Source organism: Rhinolophus sinicus, chromosome 14, assembly GCF_057876585.1.
Source record: "Rhinolophus sinicus isolate RSI-liver-muscle chromosome 14, RSI-T2T, whole genome shotgun sequence".
Taxonomy (NCBI): Eukaryota; Metazoa; Chordata; class Mammalia; order Chiroptera; family Rhinolophidae; genus Rhinolophus; species Rhinolophus sinicus.
In genome coordinates, this window is record NC_142514.1 from 54,866,603 (window position 1) to 54,888,451 (window position 21,849).

The 21,849-nt window shown below is 39.3% G+C and overlaps 1 protein-coding gene across 3 annotated transcripts in view; it reads left to right on the forward strand.

Moving 5' to 3' along the window:
- Positions 1-21,849, forward strand: part of TNNI3K (TNNI3 interacting kinase) — a 294,785-nt gene that overhangs the window by 189,683 nt on the left and 83,253 nt on the right. For all 3 annotated transcript variants that reach the window (XM_088791202.1, XM_019743776.3, XM_074334949.2), the window contains 3 exons: positions 11,745-11,797; positions 12,116-12,168; positions 15,999-16,131. In XM_088791202.1, coding sequence (XP_088647328.1) covers positions 11,745-11,797; positions 12,116-12,168; positions 15,999-16,131 — 239 coding nt within the window. The remainder of the gene's footprint in view (positions 1-11,744; positions 11,798-12,115; positions 12,169-15,998; positions 16,132-21,849) is intronic.

The window sequence follows — 21,849 nt, forward strand, 5'->3', positions numbered from 1 at the left end:
AATAGCCCTAAACGGTCATGGTTGATAACTTACATTTTTGTGACTAATACTTCTATCCCATGGGGATAGACTATCTAGTGTCTTGGAAAAAAAAAAAAAAAAACCAATAGCTCCTCTTCTCAGCAACTGAAGAGATTCTGAATGGTTCAGCGAGTTTTTAAAAAATAGACTCGTTCGTTTCTTTGAATTTTCAAAGTGTCCTTGATGAAAGGCATGTGGAGCTAAGTACATTTTTCACCTGTCCTTTAGCCGAGACATGGGCATTTAGTTCCTCTGTGCTCACTGAGGGGGGATGGAGATACCACAGTAAAAGCTGTAGCTTCGGATTAGTCCAGTAGGTGAGCAGTTTCTTTTCCTGTGTTACCTACAAATCCCCGCTGCCCAAAGGGCTGTGAACAAATTCCCCTGAAGCCATGCTTACTTTAAACCCTCATTTGTGGCTCCTTCTGAGAGGTGAGATGGGGGCATTCCTTAGAGGTGGAGCTCAGCCGGAGCACAGCCTCTGCTTGTCAGAGATAGAGTTGCCTCCTCTGCTCTCCTGGAGTCGCCCAAGTCCGAGGCTGCTCCACTTAATGCAGAAAATTGTATTTGTTGATAAAGCTCAGCTCTCCCCTCAGCTGTTATTTTTAAGCTCAGCCCTCCTCTGCTCAATGCATGTATACCTACTTCTGGGTCTTTTAACGAGAAACTCGGCACACAAAATATCAATGGTTTCTGCCATGCCGAACTCCCAAGACTTCTCTTCTCTTACTTGTTTGTTTTTTTTGGGGTTTTTTTAAGGGGAACAGGACTTTATTGAGGAACAGTGTGTACTTCCAGGACTTTTTTTTTTTCCAAGTCAAGTTGCCGTCCTTTCAGTCTTAGTTGTGGAGGGCGCAGCTCAGCTCCAGGTCCAGTTGCCATTGCTAGTTGCAGGGGCCACAGCTCACCATCCCTTGCGGGCCTCGAGGAGTTGAACCAGCAGCCTTGAGGTTGAGAGCCCACTGGCCCATGTGGGAATCGAACCAGCAGCCTTCGGAGTTAGGAGCACAGAGCTCCAACTGCCTGAGCCACCGGGCTGGCCCCTCTTACCTGGTTTTTCACATATTTCTGCTCTTACTCTCGCCTCTGTCTTTGTTTCTTTTTCTTTTTTTCCCCCAATAGTATCGGGTATTTAATTCTATTATGCAGAGATAGAATCAGAGACCTTTTGTGTCTGAGTGTTAAATAGATGCTCGGAGGGCCTACGACACGTTGCCAAAGAGTTAGTATTGGATCTGGTTTCTTAAACGTGAATAAAATGAGTCCTATGACACTGTTCAGTACAAGTAGTTGGCGCCCTTAGCATCTGTATCTCCACATTTAACAGGGGCTGGAGACATGCTTGAAACCTCGGAAATCAGGGAAAAGGAAGTAGGTGGTGCAGGAAAAAGAACAGTTAGTAGTCGGGAGATCCATTAGGTGACATTGGCAAAAAACAAAGCTCTTAAAATTCTTCCTTTTAAAAAGATTATTTAATAATTTCTAATATCCCTTCCAATTCTAAAGTATTACTTGCTATATCTCTTGTTTGTATACGTCCCCCAAGTTTCTGCTTCATAGATATTCATATTATTTTCCTCTTGGTATTTTGTTTGGGAAGACCTATGTCCTGTCATTACACGTAAATGTCCAGTGCATTTCAGGGCTTACCTACAGAGTGCGGTTTGCTAGGGAACTTAGGGTTTTTAGTATTTCTAAAAATCAGTGTTCAGAAAAATCACTAGGAAGCAGTATTTAGATCTGGTGAAAGAGCAAAAGTTGGAAACGTCTTTGATGCTTTTAGTTTTGTGACTTTATTCTAACATCCAGACTAGTTAATTACTACTTTTCCACATTTGGATATCACATACCTTTCTCATTTTCTTCATTCCTCATAGTTTTGACTAAGTGCTTTGTGGGAGAAATTTTCCCACACTGTCGTCCTATGACCCCTTCCCCATGCCCCCCCTCCCCAAAATACAGGTTTCACAACCAGCAGTCTAAAGTGAAAACCCTTTGCTCATCCATGGCCCCAAGGCATTAGAAAAATGTTAGACTCTGTGAAGAAAATATAGTCCTTATGATGTTTTCCAATACTTTTCTTCTCTTTCTCAATTTTAAATTAACATAAAACAAACAATATATAATGAATGCATAGCTGTTGTCTCTTGATAGTATCTTGATTGTCACTTCAGCATTCCAGATTGTTCCATTTTGCAGTTTGCATACTTAAGGTCCCTCATAAGATTATACCCTGTTAAGGAGGACAAGCAGAAACTGAAGCCATACCTAGAAGTGGCAATTATACTCGCTTGTTTATTCCAGGACATTAACTTGTAGGAATCTCACAATCAATAGTGTGTGTGGTGAAATTTAGTCATTATCACTCTTGCACTGGGATTTAATGGTGCTGAGTACATAGTAAGAGTGGAGTTTTGGGTGTGTTTTTTTTTGTTTTTTGGTTGTTTTTTTTCACGGTACCCTCAATAAATGAGTTTAACCACAATACAAATCTTATAATCCACTTCTTCAATTCCACTGGCAGTGGGACAAATCCAATAGCTTTAGAGGTAAGCCTTCAAATATACTTCTACTGACAGACTGAAGTTTGTTTTAGGAAAAATCAAGGTTCTGCAATCCTTTGCATTTATCGGCGTTTTCTGTTTCCATGGCTTCCAAGAGTTCACTGAAATTAGGCTTTCAGTGTTTAGACGTTCATGATATGCAGCTTTGGTAAATTCCTTCTCGCTTAGCTAGATTATGTCCAAGATCTGTATATTGCTATTCTTGAATGAGTTTGTGGTGCTTCTTGTCAACATGGCTCTTCCCCTGCATGCCTTTCCTGAAGAACTAAGGATAGATACAAGTTATCTCAAGTCACTCTGTATTTAGCGAAACTTGGATCGCTTCCTGGCAATAAGCAAAAATAAAATTACAGATCTTAGAGAAGAACTACCTTCCAAGGGATTAGCAGAGAAATCTAGGCTTGGGCTTCACTAGCTTTTGGAAAGGAAGGGTGCCCTGATGAAATAAAATCTAAAAAATAGAGTTCCGCGTGCTTCACTTTTGTTGCAGAAGAACAACACAATCCTCTGGTTGTGGTAGGAGTCCTGGAATAATTTATGTTGTGCCCCAAAGTACAAAGGAGGTATCAGGAATATAGCTTTATTTGGCTCTGAAGCAAAGTATATGATTTCTGATATTACTATACAATTGTTACCAGGTTTCTATGTGCAGCCCAAACTGTGAGGGACCCTCCACTGGTTGCTGAGGGTCTATTCACCACATAACATACATAATAAGGCAATGTCAATAAGGTCTGTGAACCTAATTGTGCTGTCTCCATTATCTGGGCCTCAAATCCAGTACCTCCAGCACTTACCCCTCATAAAGATAATGCTTTTTTTATTCGTTTTTGTTACCTAATGTTATAAGAACTAGAGATAAAAAGGTAAAATCAGAGACAGAAAGACACCAAAAAAGAGAGGCTATGAGAATACATGTGTCTACAAGGAGCTCAGCTAGAGGACTTGGGATTTCTTAGGGAAGGGGACAGATCTCCAAAGCAAGCAGATGTGAGTTGCACAGCGTTTCTCGGGTCTAGTTATCAACCTACATTATATTTGAAACAAAGTAGAAGCAGTTCGGGGTATGGGGGTCACGTACTCAGAGGTAAAGAAGCCACATTGAGTTTGGCAATGGCAAAGGTTCCGAAGGGGTTTTCCAGGGCACTCAAGAGGAGAGAACAGTGTGGTTGCCTATACGGAAGGTCAAGGAGGTGGTGCTCCCAGGACAGGCCTGTCGCAGGAGGACAGTGTTAGAGCATCACATTAGGAGTGCGGGCAACGTGTGGCAGCAGGCAGATCCGGGACTCCTCAGCATTAGGTCTGAATGATTGCTTGTCAGGCAGATCTGTTTGTAAACTAATGACTTTCACAGTGTGATGAGATTGAAAATGAAGCCTAATTGCTTCCACTGATTTAACCCTTGGAAGGCTTCCAGGCATGCCCATAGCCATGTGTCTTTAATCATGTAAGTTAATCACCTTCAGGCATATAGCAGAAAACTGTGGCTTATAGGAAGTGTGGGAAGCACTACTGTTGTTACTAGATTTACATTTCTAGGGCTGTCGTCTATTCAAATAAGGACCCTGAGAGGTTGGCCATGGTGCCCTTAAACTAGTGTTTGTTAATAGCACCTGACACAGGCAATTACATGGCTCTGTAATTCAGAAAAAAAAATGAATTAATATTTATGCTTTTTTTCTTAAGTATTGTAAAGAAAAACAAAAATCTTAAGGACAGCCAAGTGAGAGAAGCAAGTCACCTTGATCCTTCTAAGGCCACCGTGAACTTTAGTCCAGCTCTGGAAGAAAGTCAGAATTGGAAAATGGTCTAATAATCAGGCCAGTCTGATTAATAGTGACAATTAGTATTGGACTATAGTGCATAACCAACTGATTATGAATCATTTGAACACTTTAGGTAAATTTTCAATACAGGCAATTAAAATGGAAAGACTCATGATGCTTACATAATGACTTCATTAAATTAATTCAGTTCTGAGGTTGGAGAAATTTTTCTTTTGTCACAAGGAACCAGCAGGATTTAACTTCCATTCAGTTTTGTTTAAAAGAAAACTGGAGAAAACACTTAAAAGATATAAACACACACGCACACACACACACACCACATTGAAAATGGCTTATTCTTTTCTGAAAGTGAACTGTGTTACTTGTGGAAGAAAGAACTGAAGGTCAGAGCGTGGATGGTATTCACATTGTTTATATGGATGAAGTAAATCTTGCCTTCAGTTGTATTTTATATTCTGCTAAGTGCATGCATTGTTAACGTTAAAAGAACTTTATTGTGGAGTGATCTGTAAGGGACAGACACTTCAAAGAGATAGATACTCAGTTCTGTCACATAAACAATTGACCCAAATCATTTGCTTCATGATAAAAGACAAAGCCAAGTCCAAATACTGCAGTATCAATGCAGTCAGGGGAATAAAGATTCCTTTAGGTGAAATGTAGCCATTCAATCAAAGCAGTAATAGTTTTTTGGAATGAGACAATGGGAATGAAAGAGACTCCCTCCGTCAAAGAGTGAGATTTATAGTTTAGAAAGTGCGTTTGCCTTTGAGTTGTGCAAACACTCTGTAAAGTAAGTCTCGTGTATTAATAATAATCAATACCTATATAGCAGTTCACAATTTACAAAATTCCATGCATTATCTCTTTTCCTTTCCTTCATTTCTCTCATAATTTTCAAAATTAAAAAGGAATACTCAAAAAGTCGAAGTATTATTATTTGTCCAAAATCACAGGACTAGTAACAGAAAATCAATAGGAATTCTAACTCTGCGTTTTTGTCCCACATACTACCTCCCGTTCTTCCTATTTCTTAAGACCTTTTCTTCTGCTTCATGAATGACATTCTTCAGAATTATTTCTTACAGTCACTGTATTCTTTGTTAGGTCTCTCACAGTGAAAATCACTTTAAATTCTAGCTTATGTATGATAATGTGACTTCCTTGTAGTTTGTATTTGATTCCCAGTCAGACCGTAGTCTCTTTGAAGGCAGACACTGCAGTTTCTAGCACAGACCTGGCCCTTCACAACAGGAAGAGGAAACCTGTGCAAACCCCTCCTCATGCCCCATTCTAGCCTATGACTTCCTCTGTAATGCAGGATGACCAATAATAGTGCCCTGGGAGCTGCTAGCACTGCAAGGCCGACTTGGCACAGAGCTAAGCAACTTGCTTCTGAGCTTAAGCCTCACTTAACACAACACAATTTCAAATTAGCAAATAGCACTGGACTTTTGAAACCCCACTCACTTAGATAAAATATCAAAATGTTAAATCCAGAAATGCCAAAAATTAGTGTAAGAATTAAGGACTTGTTGACCTTTATCTACTTAACTTCCTGTAATAACATAGTTTTACCATTACGCAGTCTATCTGGAGAGCATTCTTCAGTGGCATTCACCTTGAATGATGTTTCTGGAGCATTTAGAAGGCAAGAGTGTGTGCCTGTGCCCAGCTTCTGTGTGCGCATTTGTATATTACAGTATCTGTTCACCATTTTTCTCCTTCCTTCAGTGTAACCTATCTCTTCTCATCTCCTGCCTCTTCGATTCCTTGCTCCCAGATGGTGGGACTTGGACTAACAATCTAGTTCCACCAATTACTGACAGATTTGTGTATCTATCAAATTCAAATCAAAAGGATCTGACGCAGAGCTGTTTCCCCCAAATGTCATGTGCATGAAATGCTCCGTAAAGTGTCAGCTATAACAGAAGACTGCCTCTCCCCAGAATTGTATACAAAAACAAACAGATAGAAAGTCTGTCTCCTGGAGGAGAAAAAGCCTCGGAATGCCCATCACCGTTCTTTGATTTCTTTCCCTGGATCCTGGTGATTGTCTGCATGGCACTGACCCTCCATGTGCCTTGCTTCCTTCCCGGGTCAGATCACAAGCTCCCTGTTCATAATGACTGCGCTTCATTCACCTACAAATGACATACCACCGGTGCTCTGGAAGGGTGGAAGGTTAGTCTTGACCTGCTGTGTCTTGGTGGTACAGAAGAATATTAGATTTATTTCCATGGAGCTGTTGACATCAGTCTCCTTACTTACAGTTGTACATTGAACACAGGTGTTTTGGGCACTAGCTGGTCGGCCTCTCTTCACCCAAGCAGTGTTTCTGGAATTTCTGTCTAGACATCTAGTTGTAGCATCCTAGCTCCTTGGGGCCTGTCTGGATGATGTGGGAGTCAGCTTCTCCTACAAACTGGCAGATTTTGGAGAATGAAATGTGAACGCTGATTTCACCTCTTGAAGCTGTGATACTGGCCATCTGATATAACTGCTCTGAGCCTCAATCACCCATCCGTAGACTAGATATGCTAATACTAACCACATAGTAAGTTTATGAGGAATGGAGAAAGGGCCGGTGCCTGCCCACAGGAAGCTGTCACGCAATGTTTACTCCTTTCTGTCTTTAGTAACGCCCACTCTGTAGCCCCACCACTCCCACAATTTTCATTATTCCCACTCTTCCCAAAACTTGCAGTTTATGACATATCTCAGTAATAAACTCTTTAATAAAAATTGTGTCACTTCTATTGCCCTAGCTGGTTTCAGCTCCAAGCTTATCCCTTTCCCTAAGTATTCTCAACCCCAAGGCTGACGACCCTTCACATGATCTTGGTGCTGTCACTGATTAGCAGGGATTCTGTCAGTTTCACCCCTGCCTGTCCCCCTCCATTTATTTCACTCCACATAGGAAGTGTGACTTAGCACTAACTAACTAAAAAAAAAAAAAAAAAAAAAAAAATGGTATGAATCTTAGAGGTAGTTCTAAAAATCTAAAAACTACTTATCTTTGTCACCGAGTAGTGAAGAAGGACTGAACAAATCCAAAAGGCCACCTTGAAGTGAATAGAAAATTTCATTTTGTCCCAGCACTTCCCAAAGTGCTCTCTCCTTCTGCAGTACCATTTTCATAGCATCCTTCCTGAAATTTGGTGCCACTTGCTGCTATGAACTCACATTGTCTAGTGTTCCTAAATTGTCACTGCACCCTTTGTTTTGTTTAGTCTGCTTTTGTTTGTTTAGGACCTCAGAGTTCACGTTGAATGGTATTTCAGTTCGATAAAAGTAATAGTTTTTTATCTGGTATAGCAAGTCTTGCCAAGCATAACACTGACTTTAGTCAAGTTCCTCAGCCTCCCAAGTCAGCACTGTCCTTTTCATAAAAACTCACAGGATTTTTGGTAAGACAACCCCTTCTAATTGGATACGTTATGCATTGTATTTAAGAACTCGAAACTAGAAATCTTGAAGGGGAGTCTTGGTTTTTTCCCCCGCTTTTCCTCTAAATCTAAGCTATCCCAAGATTTAGACATTTCTTTCTAAACGAAAGAAATGGGAGAGTAGTGTAGGGTGGGGTTCCCAGTGAGTCAGCAAGGTGGAGCAAGCAGAGCTCACCAGGCCAATCAGATTCAGATTTGGCCTGTGGGGGTGGGCTCAACAGAGGAATGATGGCAATTGCCTGCTGGCTACACAGGAGGGAACCGCCTCAGATAGAAAATGACAACTGTCCTCCAGCCATCCTCCCAAGGCCACACACCTTAATCTGTCCTCTGTTCCTCTGATGACCCCTAAGTCACCGTCCCTCTGCCAGAGCCCAGGGTGAGTGAGTGAACTGTGCACGGGCCCCTTAAGAGAACATCTGTTTTCCCCCAATGTTCCATCCCACCCAGACAATTGGAATCCCCACTGTTTTTCACAGCCTGATGTTGTGGGGGCTCCTCTTTCTGGCACCAGAACTACGAGCTAGGGAGCCTGGTGTGGGGCTGGGGTCCCTCACTCCTCCAGGGTGAATCACCATGGCTGAGATAGACCCCCTGATTCTCTATCTCCACATGGAAGTTTGGGACCAGTCCATTTCACGTCTCCACCCCTCCTACCATGTCCCCAAAAATAAGACCTAGCTGGACAGTCAGCTCTAATTCATCTTTGGAGAAAAAATTAATATAAGATCAGGTATATATTATATTTATTATATTATATTATATTATATTATATTATATTATATTATACCCCGTCTTATAGTATAGTAATATAAGACCCAGTTATATTACCATACTATAAGACGCATTAGAGATGATTGTCTGGCTAGGTCTTATTTTTGGGGAAACATGGTACCAGTCTTGACGTGGCTTCTTTATATCCTTAGTTATAACTCTTCATTCAGCAAGACTTCAGATGATTTTCCAGGTTGATTGTTTTGTAATTTAGTTGTAATTTTAATGTGTTCATAGAAGGAAGCAGGCACAGTGTTTATCTACTCTGCCATCTTGGATCTCTCCAAGCTAATTCTTTTTAAAAATCTACACTGTTTTCTGCGAATTTTTATGTTACCCACCTTCATATTCACTTTCATTAGCCAATTATAAGTTCCTTGAAGATGGAATCTATAACTTGCATCACTTTGCTTCTCTCAGAGTGCCTTGATATTGTGAGAAAGTAAATATCATACCATGTTTCCCCGAAAATAAGACCTAAATGGAAAATAAGCCCTAGCATGATTTTTAAGAGTGACAGCACCTGAACATAAGCCCTCATGCATTTTTTGGAGCAAAAATTAATATAAGACCCAGTCTTATTTTCGGGGAAACATGGTCCTTTTGGAAAAGGTCTGTAATGACACAAGGATGAGTCATAAAATTAATTGATCACTTATTATTTGCCAGGTGCTGTTTTAAGATCTGAGACGGTGGCCTAAATGAACTGGGTCCTATATCTTTACTGCCACTAGCTATTTATATAACCTCTGTTGATACACTTAAATTCTCTGAGCTTTGGAGGACTCCTCTAGAAACTAAAAGGGTTATACTAGGTTAGTTCTAATGTCTCTTCCAATTGTAGAGTTATCTGAATTTTAAATATGTATTATAGGTTAATGAGTGGTATTCTAAAAGTACTTGCTGATTAACTAATACTATAATCTTTACCCTTCCAAACTCATGGCTGTGTATTTTCAGTTTCTTTTAATTTATGTATTTGTTCAACAATATGTAGTGAATACTCCTGTATAATAAGCAGTGTACTAAAAATGCTGGAAGTACAGAAATGGACATACTTCCTGCATCTGAGACGTGCTGCCTCTCATACCGTACTGCACTGCATGATCCAGTGACCAAATTCACTTAAGTTTTTCCGAATAAAAAAGTAAAATATTGCTAAACACTTTACCCCAACTTCAGCTAGATAATCCTGCTTAGTAACATAAAAGAAATTTGGGGGCTTTCTAGAGCCACAGTTTTAAGCTATTTCCTCAATGTGATATTTTGGGAAAGGTGAGGCTTAAGTAGGTGTTTTATGAACCTTTCCCTATATTTAACTAGAGCAGCTCCATTTGCACATCTGTTTTATAGTTTGTGATTATGCTATTAATGTTTTTTTGTTTGATAACCACTGTTCTAGATAACCAATTGGAATTAAAAATAAAAGAATGGATAAGATGCTTTACCTATAATCATTTAATATGATTGATGAATCCTGCTCAGTATGTACTTGAATGATATCTATGAAATGTAACGCTCATTATCCTGTGATAACCTAAAGGACTGTGATATAGAAACTCCCTTAATTCCTTCAGGGAATGTAGCAGTACAGCATGTAGATGCATTTTTCTTGTTGCAGTTGAACTTCTAGAGAGCTTCTAATGCTGTAGCTCTCTTTGTCGTGACAGAGTCTTTCTCATCACGTGTATTAATTGGTCATTTGTAGTTAAAGACAGCATCGTGGAGGTTTTCTCATGATATCCTCGATTACTTCCATGCTGGGCTCTTCCAAGCAAAGTGACTTTGAATACCTTTTAGATTTTTGATAGGTAAAAAAAGGATTAAGTATATAGCACAAAAGTTAGATTCATTAATTATGTAAGAGAAGTTTAAAAGTAACTTTTTTATAAAGCTCAAGTCAGTAACCAGAAAGCACTTATATAAGTAATTCAATATCATACTGGACTTATTCAACACTAGGAAATAATGTTTTCCTTATTTTGGTCATGAAGCAAAACTATTAAGGATAGAGCAGATAAATAAATATAGTACAGCCTATGTGCGCTAAAAGAACTCCTAATACTGAAATGACTCATTTATCTTTTCTTTAATTTTTTTTCAATTATAGTTGACATTCAATATTATATTAGTTTCAGGTATAGATCGTGTTTCCCCAAAAAGAAGACCTAGCCAGACAATCAGCCCTAATGTGTCTTTTGTAGCAAAAATTAATATAAGACCGGGTCTTATAGTAAAATAAGATTGTCCGGCTAGGTCTTATTTTTGGGGAAACATGGTAGCATAGTGGTTAGACATTTATATAACTTATGAAGTGATTCCCCCTGATAAGTCTAGTACCCATCTGACACCTTACATAGTTATTACCACATTATTAACTATATTCCCTATGCAGTACTTAAGAAAGACATTCAATAAGGATTCGAAGACAATCTTGGGTCACGATGTGCTTGTCCATAAGATATCCAACAACTCAGTTCCCTCGTATGTGGGAGAAATGACCCTCTTTGGATGCTCCCAGCCTGGATTTACGTCTTGAAAAGAATATTCTTAGTTTATATTGAATTCTGAGGTGGAAAGGAGACTTTGACGCCTTTAAACACCTTCTTCCCCAAGACCTTCAAAAGTGATTTAGCTGGTCTCATCTCACAAGCCTTGGAAACACTTCTTTGTCCTGAGATTGTAGCAAGAACATATTGGCCAGGATGTTTCCATTGATTCCTCTTCATGTCAGGCCCTGCCTTGACCTGTCCTTATACCTAGGGTTCCTGAGACCTATGACTCTAATATGCCCACAAATACCTTTTACTCTTTTCCTATAACCACAGTGGTGTCAGCAAATGAACTTCAAAGAGCTAAAAATCTGATCTTCAGCTAATGAGTCTTTTTTGACTTCAGAGGATTTATCTAAAGTAGGCTACTCTGTATATTTTCCAATTTAGATATAATATGATTACAATCTTTAAATATTCCTTTTGAATTAGCAAAAACAAAAAAAGAAAGAAAAAAAAAACAGAGCCTGAGATCTCTGTTAGCCTTTGGGACTTGTTTAGATTATGGGTTAAACAGATGACCACTATTGTTCTTTTCCCTAAGGGGCTAGTCACATTAGGAAATAAAGTTCACTTAAAGTCTGCTTTTTATTCCAGTCACAATATTCTTCTCTATGAGGATGGGCATGCTGTGGTGGCAGATTTTGGAGGTGAGATTTCCACGAATAATACTCCAGTTGGCATCGGTTGCTTTCTTCCTTCCTAGTTTGTGCCTGATATTGTATGACAAATATCAAAACAGATTTCACCCTGACAGTATTTCTCTAAATCATTCAAATTTCTGTGACCTTGGTTTTCAAAATTATGTCATTTGTTTTCAGTTTTTCCCCTTTGATGTCCTCAACTAAAAGAAAGAGAGAATAGAAATAAGATAGAAGTTTTTTCAGGTTTCAAAATTCTAGCCATAATCTTTGACCTTGGTTTTAAGAGATTTCCATTGACATGAATTTTATGTTCTTTTCCCTCAGAATCAAGATTTCTACAGTCTCTGGATGAAGATAACATGACAAAACAACCTGGGGTTTGCTGCTGCTTGTGTTCCCTATAATTATGAAACAATTAAAATGTGTGAACTCAGCATGAGAGGAAGTGAGATGAGAGCAGCTTTAAATGGAAGAAATGTCATTGTCTCAGGGGCAGGATTATGCTTATGTTTTTATTCTTAGTAAACCCTCAAAAGAACTATTTCAAGGCTCTACCAGAGAAATAGATTAGATATATATTTGGAAAATGTTATGGATAAAATAATATAGAATTTTTTCAAATATAACAATAGTACAGGACAGGCTTGGATAATTGACTTTCATATTTACATCTCCTTATTAAGCACAGTTAATAATTAATAGGTAGCTAACAATTAAATGTATAGTTCACTGGCATATATTAACAGTTTTCCACTTTAACATAATAGCCAAGCATTAATGTTTAAGTAAAATGTGAGTTATAACATCTGAAGCAAGCATAATTGTACTCAAAATGTCTCCAGTTAGGTTCATCACTTGCCCTCTGTTTCACTGCCCCGCTCCCCCAAAGAGTACACTTCTTTCTGGACTACCTGTGTTATTTAATTACCCAAGCTTGAAGTAATTTTTCATTCCTTTCCTGCTTCCACTGACACATTACTCAATCACGTTTTCTGATTTTTTTTTCTTTTCTTTTTTTTAAGTACATCCCAACCTCTCGTTTTTCATTGCTTCATTTCAGGTCTTCATCATTTCTTTTCCAGATTATTGCAATAGGCTTCCAGTCCTCTCTTCTAGTTCACTCTTTGCAACACCAGCCAGGTGTTGTGTTCTGACAGTTTACCTCCTGCTGTAAACCATCAACAATGCCCACCACACAGAGACAAAACACAAATTCCTTTGCCTGGCAGCCCTCGGCCCTCCCCAATCTGGCCCCAGGACACCTCTGTGACCTCCTGTCCCACAAGTTCTCTCACATTCCTTATGCCCCAGCACACAACCTGCCTGGCCATTCCCCAAACATGCCATTCACTGTCATATTCCTGTGACTCTACCAGTGTGGTGTTCTCTGCCTACAAAGCCCTTCACTGCGCCCCACCTGGAGGAAGTCTCTTATCTTGCAAGGCCCAGGAAATGTTATTCATTTTAAATACTTTCCTTTCCATAACCTGCCCACCCTTCAGCCTCCTCCCCATGCACTTTCCTCTCTGTGTTTTTATAGCACTTTGCATTGCTGGTTTGTACTCTCATTAATTCAACAAACATTTACTGAGCGTCTACCATGTGTCAGGCATTGTGTAAAGGGCTAGAAATGCAAAATATGAATAAAAGCTCATTCCTCAATCTCAAGGAGCTCATTTTCTAGCGAGAAAAACATAGTAATAAGGAGATAGTTAAATTTAAAGGAATATGGCGGTTCAGTGATAAGGTGTGACAAAGCATCCTGGGAGTTAAGGTGGGATGAGTAAATCAGATGTGGGAAAAACATAAGGGGGTTCCGGGCAGACTGAACAACAGCATGAGCAAAGACACAGGGGAGCCGGAGAAATACCAGACTTCCTGGGGGAACTTCAAATAGCTTACATTATCGGCATGTACTGTGTGAGGAAGAAAAAATGAGAGATGAGTTAGAAAGGAAGGCAGGAACAACATCAAGGACCACATTGTATCCAAGTAGGATTATGCGTACTGGTTTCCCCAGTTAGGCTTCACTCATTCATTCAACAAGTATTTATGGACAACCACTAGATGCCAGGCATTCTTTTAGGAGTTGGGGATATTGCAGTGAACAAAATTAAGTTCTTGTTTCTATGGAGCTAATATTCTGCTAGAAGGAGATAGACCCTGAACAAATTAACGGAACATATATCAGGCAGTGATATGTGGTGTGAAAACAAACAAACAAACAAAAAAACACAGCAGAGTATATAAATGGAGAGTGATGGGGGTGCCGTTTAGTTAGGATGAGAAGGAATAATAACATTTGATAAGAGACCTGATGTGGGAGTCATCCATGTGGGGAAAAGAGTAGTGTAGACAGGGGGAACAGTAAGTGCAAAGGCCCTGAGGCAGGAGAGTTTTTTGTGTGTTCAAGGCCCGAGTGCTGGAGTGGAGCAAGCAAGGAGGAGAATGATAGAATAAGGTAAAGGAGGTGGGAAGAGTGTGTCCTCTTTTGACAAGACACACACACCTCCTCTAGTACCTGGGACATAGAAATAGCAGAATCAGTGGTTCTCAACCCTGGTTGCACATTTAAATCACTTCGAAAACTTTTTGAAAACATGCTACCTAAATCCAGTGCCCAGAAATTCTGATTTCATTGGCCTAGGGTTGATTTGGGGTACCTGTGTCTTTCAAAAGTTCCCCTAGGTGATCCTAAAATGCAGCCAGTTGACACTCTCTGACTAAACAAACTTTCATTAAATGGAATGGAATTGAATTTCACCACCAGCAAAGTTCCATCCTTTTATCGCGGCAGTAGTCTTTAAGCAAAGCACTACACTAGATTTATTTTGAAGGCTATTTTGTTTCTGACAGTTCTATGGCCTTATGTAAATTTGCTAATTACACTATTACCCCCCTGTGAAAAATTGGTCGTACTGTATGCCTGCTCCCACTTATGCAATGTTGTGACACAACACATAATCTGCTGTATAAATGATGGCTATTTGGAATGTGAAAGCTCATATGGAAGAGCTGCATGTGAGCACCAGAATTGGAATAAAGATATTCTTGGACAGCTATAATTATGCATGATTTCAAAATAAGGTAGACACTTCAAAAGAACGACCAGCAGCCAGCACTATACACAGAATTTCAGTTAAGAGTAATAAAAGACTGCTGGTTTCCTTCAGTGGAAATTCAAAGAAAGAGTTTGGCAAAGTTCATTGATATGATTATGGAGACATGGGTTTTACAGCTGGAAGGGCTTTCCTCCTCTGTTTTGCCCCAGAGGAATCTACATTCCAGGAAGCATAAGAGACTTGCCCAGAGCTGCCCAAATAGTCAGTGGTAGACCCAGATCTAGAATTTTCATCTAACTCAAAATCTAGTACTGTTTCCTAAGCCACAAGTAAACCAAATTTATGCATTTGCATTCAGGAATGGAAGCATATTTAACACTGAAAAATACATAATTGCAAGAGAAAAGAATGCAAAGAATGCCATCTAAACATGAGAATGTAACGTTGTGCAGAGAAAGTTGTAATCTTTCATGGGCTTTCTTACTGGGATATTCAGCAAACAGCATTCAGAAATAACATGACTGGGCAAACACAGGAGATATGACAGACCTGATCCTGGCAAGCAGAAATCTACTTCATAGGAATATTCTGGGCACTCCCCAAAGGCCCTTTTTCTCCTCAATCATAAGAGCACTATTTATGGGCCTGAATTGTGATTTCCTAAATTACAACCTCGAAGATCTAGAAGAAAGAAGGTACCTCCCACAGTGTGTAGATTCACTCCCAGGGAAACATAGACTTCCTGGATAAATCCACTGCTGGCTATTCAGAAACTTATAAAACTTCTAGGGGAAAGATGCTCAGAGGTTTAGAAGTGTTGCTGCTGTGATCATCATGTTACAAGAGGCAGGGAAATGATGACTAACATTGTTGCAATATTTGGGGGAAAATTATGGATTTCATGACCTTCCAATATTTAAAAAAAATGCCCTTTGAGAAACGGATGAACAGCAACAGTCAACATGTTATTTATGTATAAACACACCAATTTATTGCACAAATTGAGGGCAGCATTGACGTTAATTCACGTTTATATCTTTTGAGACGATTGGGAGAACACTTAACAAATCCTAAGAAGAACACTGTTCTACAGCGGAAGAATTAACCACTTGGTTAATGACTTGTGGATGTTTTTCAACACACAGAACCTCCGCTGGATGGCTCCTGAGGTGTTCACGCAATGTACACGCTACACCATCAAGGCTGATGTCTTCAGTTACGCTCTCTGTCTGTGGGAACTTCTCACAGGAGAAATTCCATTTGCTCATCTCAAGCCAGGTAAGCCACACTGTATCAAAGTTTCTTTGTTCTCCTTAGTTCTCTGCATTTTTACAACTTCAAGAAACATTTTTTTTCCCCTAAAATGATTATTCTCGGTGGGTTGGCAATGTGAGAGGTAAGTAAACAATCTCAAATTGTTTTGAAGTACGGATGTGCCCAATCCAGAAAATGTAATGACCTAATTCTGTGATTTTACACATAGGCACTCCAAAGTGTAGGTATATTTTATTAAAGTTTAGGGTATTTTTGATTTATCTGTTGTTAATAAGACAAGCAAATGACTATGGCCTTGTGACATGTGGTTGCAAATAATGTGGACAATGCAATATTTACCTTTTGAGATTGGATTTGAGAAGTGCCCTTTTAGTGTGTAGAGGGGGGTGAGCTGAAAGTAGCAGCACATAAAAATAACCTATTGAGACTGCTTTCTGCTTGTCTCACATTATACAAAAGAAAATTACTTTTCCTAATAATTTTGTATTCCAAAAATAGGGTTTTGTGAGTGAACTTAATGTTGTTAATAATATACATTATACTCTGTGTACATATAGATGGTGGAGGTAGGGAATTTAATCACAGGAACAATGTACGCCTAGTTGAGATTTAAGGTAAATTGTATTTGTATCTGTCTCTCCATTTTACTTGGGTTGCTTTCGTGTCTTATCACACTGTTTTCTTACTGGTGTCAACCATTAGGCTGGCAACTCCTTAAGGACTTTGCATCCCCAAAACCAAATATCCATGAAAAGTAGTTTTCAAATTAAATCATAAGTCATTTTTTTAAACAAATGATAGTGTTAGCTCCTTGGGGCCACACTATCACAATATATCAGAAGGATAAAGTCAAAGGGACATAAGGGAAAGACAAGTCTTACAAATGTGTACACTCATATGTTAAAAGTATTAACCAGGATCATAATGATTGTTAGCAGTCGGGTACAGGGCAAAAGCCACACTGCAGACTCGTTTTTCAAGGCATCTTGCCCCCTAATCCATGCAGTCTTTAATTACATTCTGCATAGTGTCTCATGGCGTGCGTTTCACAAATCATATGCTCTGTACGTAGTTATCGAGTGCAACGATCGTTGAGTTGTCCTAATCTCTCTCTGTATGTTCCACTTCCCATCGCTCTGTACGAGGAGATTTAGCCCATGTTAGCGTGTGGATGTGAGAGCTCTGCTTTGAACTGGACCAACACTGCCGTTCGTAATGTGGGGCTCTGACGTGCTGCTGCCTCCTTACCCCTTAGAATTTTTATTCTGATGAAAATCAATGAGTATATTTTTTAAATCCAGTATAATTGTAGACTTACTGGGGTATTTTTCACAAGAGAGTGTGATACACCTCCTTGCCCCTCACCTCCTGGGTCTACCTTTTGCCACTTGCAACCTCTCCTGTATGTTCTAGCCATAGGGAAGCATTTCATTTCCCCATTATGACACATTTCCTCTCCCTTCCATGTCTTTGCAAATGTTAGTCATTTGTCAGACACACTCTTCCCTACTTTTCATCATACTAAAACCAATTTACTTTTAGATCTTAACTCAAATATTACTTCTTCCAAAACATCTTCCTTCATTCACCAATATTGAATTAAGCTCAGTCTCCTCCATGCCTTAAGTCATCATTTATCATAGTATTTATTATATTTTATTCATACAGTTTTGCTATTTTTTCTACTCTGTTATACTTTTCTAATTATAAAATGAATATTTCAAAGAGATAAAGATCCTCTCTCTTATGGACCCCCAGAAAGAGTTACTCTTTTTAGAGGGAGAATATTATATAATAGAACAGCTAAAAGTCTTGCCTAAGAATAACTTGGTTCCAATATTCCATATATTATAATTTACAGTACGTTATTGGAAAGAGAGTTTGTTTATGATAGATGCTGAATTTTTTAAAGTTGGACAGTGACCATGCATCAAGAAACGAGACTGTTAACATCATTGCAGTGGTTAGGCAATCTAGCATATGTTTAGCAATAAATTATGTGAAGCATCAGATTCAGTCTAAGCAACATATTAGCCATTTACAATGAGGAACAAATCCATGACTACAGCGTGGGACAGCATTATCAATTACGGTAACGGCAACATTACACATGGCTCATCCTTCTGGATTTAGCAGCCTCCTATCTCCTGGGAGAGATAGTAAATTAGAAAACAGATATTAGCACTGACTCCTGTGCAAGCGATGGGTTGGCATTCAGAAGAAGTTGGGGTCTCTTTTACATAGTATATGTTCAAATTAACCTCATAATTTCAGGTTTAAAAAGAACTGAAAAAAGCCATCGTATCCAGCATCCCAAGGGTCATGAGATCAAATGCCCACGGGGCCAGCAGATGCAGGAAATTGTTGTACACAGGGCAGTGTGATGAATGGGAACTCACTCAAGTGCTCTGACTCAAGGGAACAGCTGCTACCCAGCGCCAGCCAAACAGCGCCACGCAGGAACATAACAATGCTCACTGTTACCATGTCAACTAATATCCATGCGTTTGTTTAACAATCTAAAGATTTTTAAACGTTGGCATGAACTCAGTTTTTAAGAAAATACTTTTTTTTAGGCTAATACTGTGTGGGATAAAGAGAAGTGGCATAATGTGCAAGAGCATGAGTCTTGCCCCCACCTTGCACAAGCTCCTTAACCAAGCTATACTTCAGTACTTCAGTTTCTTTCTTTTTCAAATGAGGGTAATAATAAGACCTACCTCAAAGGGCTGGAATGGTGGCTGGCATTCATAAGCACTCCATAAATCAGCTCTTCTTATTCTCGTTAGGCTGTCATGAAGTGCTCCTGGTGCCAGGAATGGAAAACAAAGAGCACTGAGGCATTGCCCAGACCTTCAGAGTGCAGAGAGGGCATGAGAACAGTACAGTCAGCAGAGTAAGTCCCAACTCGATTGAAGCACAAAGTGCTTAGGATGCTCTCGGGAAGGGTTTCCTACCCAGACAGGTGGTGGGAAAGGATGTCAGGAAAGAATCCTTAGAGCAGATAGTACCTGAACTGCACCTTAAAAATATGAGTGCTAATTAAATAGGTAAATAGAGGGAAGTGGGGAAAGGGTCCCAGCAGAAAGGGGTATGGGCAAGGTGCAGAGGCATGAGAGATCCACAAGTAAATCAGTAGGGATGAATCAGAGAATACAAGGGAATCAGTACCGAGACACATGCTGTACATGAGAAACTAGAGCCAGATGGCGAAGGGCCGTGTGTGTCAACAGTGCAAGTCACGGCAGGATTTTAAGTGGGGCAACAGTACAACTCTATTATTACTTTAAAATGCCCCCTTTTGCTACAATTAAAGGCTGGATTGGAGAGGTTCAAAACACAAGCAAGGAGATAAGGTAATCTAGAAGAGATTGGACAAACCTTAACTAGGGTAGCGGCTTTGGAAGAGAAAGGTAGTAACTTTAGGAGATTTTAATAGCACTTGCTAATAGATTGAGATGGGAGCACAAAGGAGAGGGCGAAGTCAAGGGTGACCCCCAGACTCTGGTTTAGGCAGCGGGAGGGTGATGGGTATAGGAAGACAGCAGACTTCTGATGGAAATGATTAGATTAGACGGAGAAGGAGCCAACGTGTGAGGCCAAGAAGAGAGAGGAGAAGCAGGCAAGATGAAAACGGAGCTGGTGTGACCTGAAAAACAAGAGCTGCCCTGGATACATTTCAGAGAAAGAAACCAACACCTGCTTCCCCTATTTTATTTCTCTCCTGGGCCTGTCACCTCTGATATATCATGAAAAACTAAAGCAGAAGTCTGGGATGAATTAATCCATCAATATGTATTTTATCCAATCCCATTTCCTTATAACCAGCTATCCAAATCTGTGGATCACTTTCAGACTCTAGTTTGGGGCCAAAGAGGAAAAAGCCTCTTGTTCTCCTGGTGGGGCCAGCTGGTTCACAAGTAGACTTTTCTCTGTGTCCTGAGGTTCCTTAAGGCCGGGCTGTAAGTCTGGGATGTGGCAGCAAATTGTGAACATCTGCCAATTTATTCTAGCATATTTTGGTAAGAGTTCATATTGAGACTTTAACTCAGAGTTGAAAACTGAAGTCCAGGAGCCAAATATGACTTGCAGCCTTTTTTCTTTTTTTTTTTTTTTTTGGTCTCACATGTGGTTTTTAAAAATATGAATTGAAATACATTTAAAGATACAGTCATGCCATAGGTCTCATATTTATAGCCACTTGCATTTGCTACCCCTGCTTAAATATTAGATGATTATGTGTGTTTCCATATATGAGTAAGATCCTAAAGCACCCTACATATAATAACCTCAAAGGACATAAGCACGTTGCTGATGTTGACTGTTCTTTGACGAGTGATAGGCAAATAGGAGTCAGCTAAAGGTCTGAAATCTTAAGGTTGCTGCAGTGATCCTTATCAATTTTCCAACAAGAGTAGAGCCAGCCAATCACTACACAGATCACTGAAAAGATCAAATCGCTCCAATGGATGGTGATATTTCTATGAATATGGCTGATATTAACATTCCAATACTTCATTACACTGACAAAGATTGCAATGAGAACAGACAATGGTGCAAATTAATTTATTCTTTTGACAGTCTATAATGAGAATGGGATGTGGTTTAAAAAATTAAGCCATTCTTAGTACAATCTCAAGATTGCAATCTCATGGTCTCTCTCAGATGCTATATGCTCTGGTGATACATCATTGAAAAGTGTCAATTTAACAGAGAATGTGTCTTAGCCCTTGCTGAGATGGTAGAATGCATTTGCTTTGTTTCAACACAGCTCTGCCCATTAAAAACAATGAAGTAGAATCAACTGCGTTTTTTAGAACACACATACACACAATCAAAATAAAATAATAATAATAATGATAACAATAACATTCTGGCAATTGTATCTTCATCAAAACTTACAAACAAAATGTACTGTATATTGCTCTCTTTTTTATATGAATGCCTAGATTTACTTTTATAAAACATAAGAAAGTAAGTGATAGATTACTTTAGGAAATCAGAATCTAGTACCAATATATCCACAAGCAGTGTACAGCAAATTAAGTTCTTCATGGAGACCTGCATTGTCGTCCCCTCCACCATGGTCATACTGCATTATGAGCGGGGGCTAATGACAGAGGAAATGGTCTGTAGCCTTGTAATTTGTAGTAACTCAATGCTTTTACCTGATATTCATAGCCAAAGAAAATCTCAAAAGGAACTAAGATTTCTGGTCTAGACAGAACAGAAATATACAACAGTGTTTTTGATATCTAGTTATCTAGGTTCAAACTAAAAGGAATCAAAAAGACCCTTAGCTATGTACATAATAATTATAGCAACAACACAAGCTAACACTGAGAACCAACAATGTGCTAAATACTCTATATATTCTATCTCTTTTAATTCTAGCAATAACTTGTGGTGTGGGTCCTATCAGGATAAGATATACTCATATGTTCAATGTCACATGGGAGTAAGAGGTATCGTCAAGACTTAAATGCATGGCTTCTTGTCCCCAAAGCCCATGTTTGTCACCATTCCACTATATTCTCACTGCTTCATCTTTAAATTTAGAGAAATTAATACTCACAGAGGCAAATCAGCTTAATTAGGATCTCCCAGAGAGTTAAAAACAAAGCTGGAAATTAGCCTCCAGAATTCTTTGTTAAGGGCATTTCTTATAGTCATACTGCTTCAGTTTATTGCAGCGCCCTCCCCAAAGGCTTTGAACAAAAT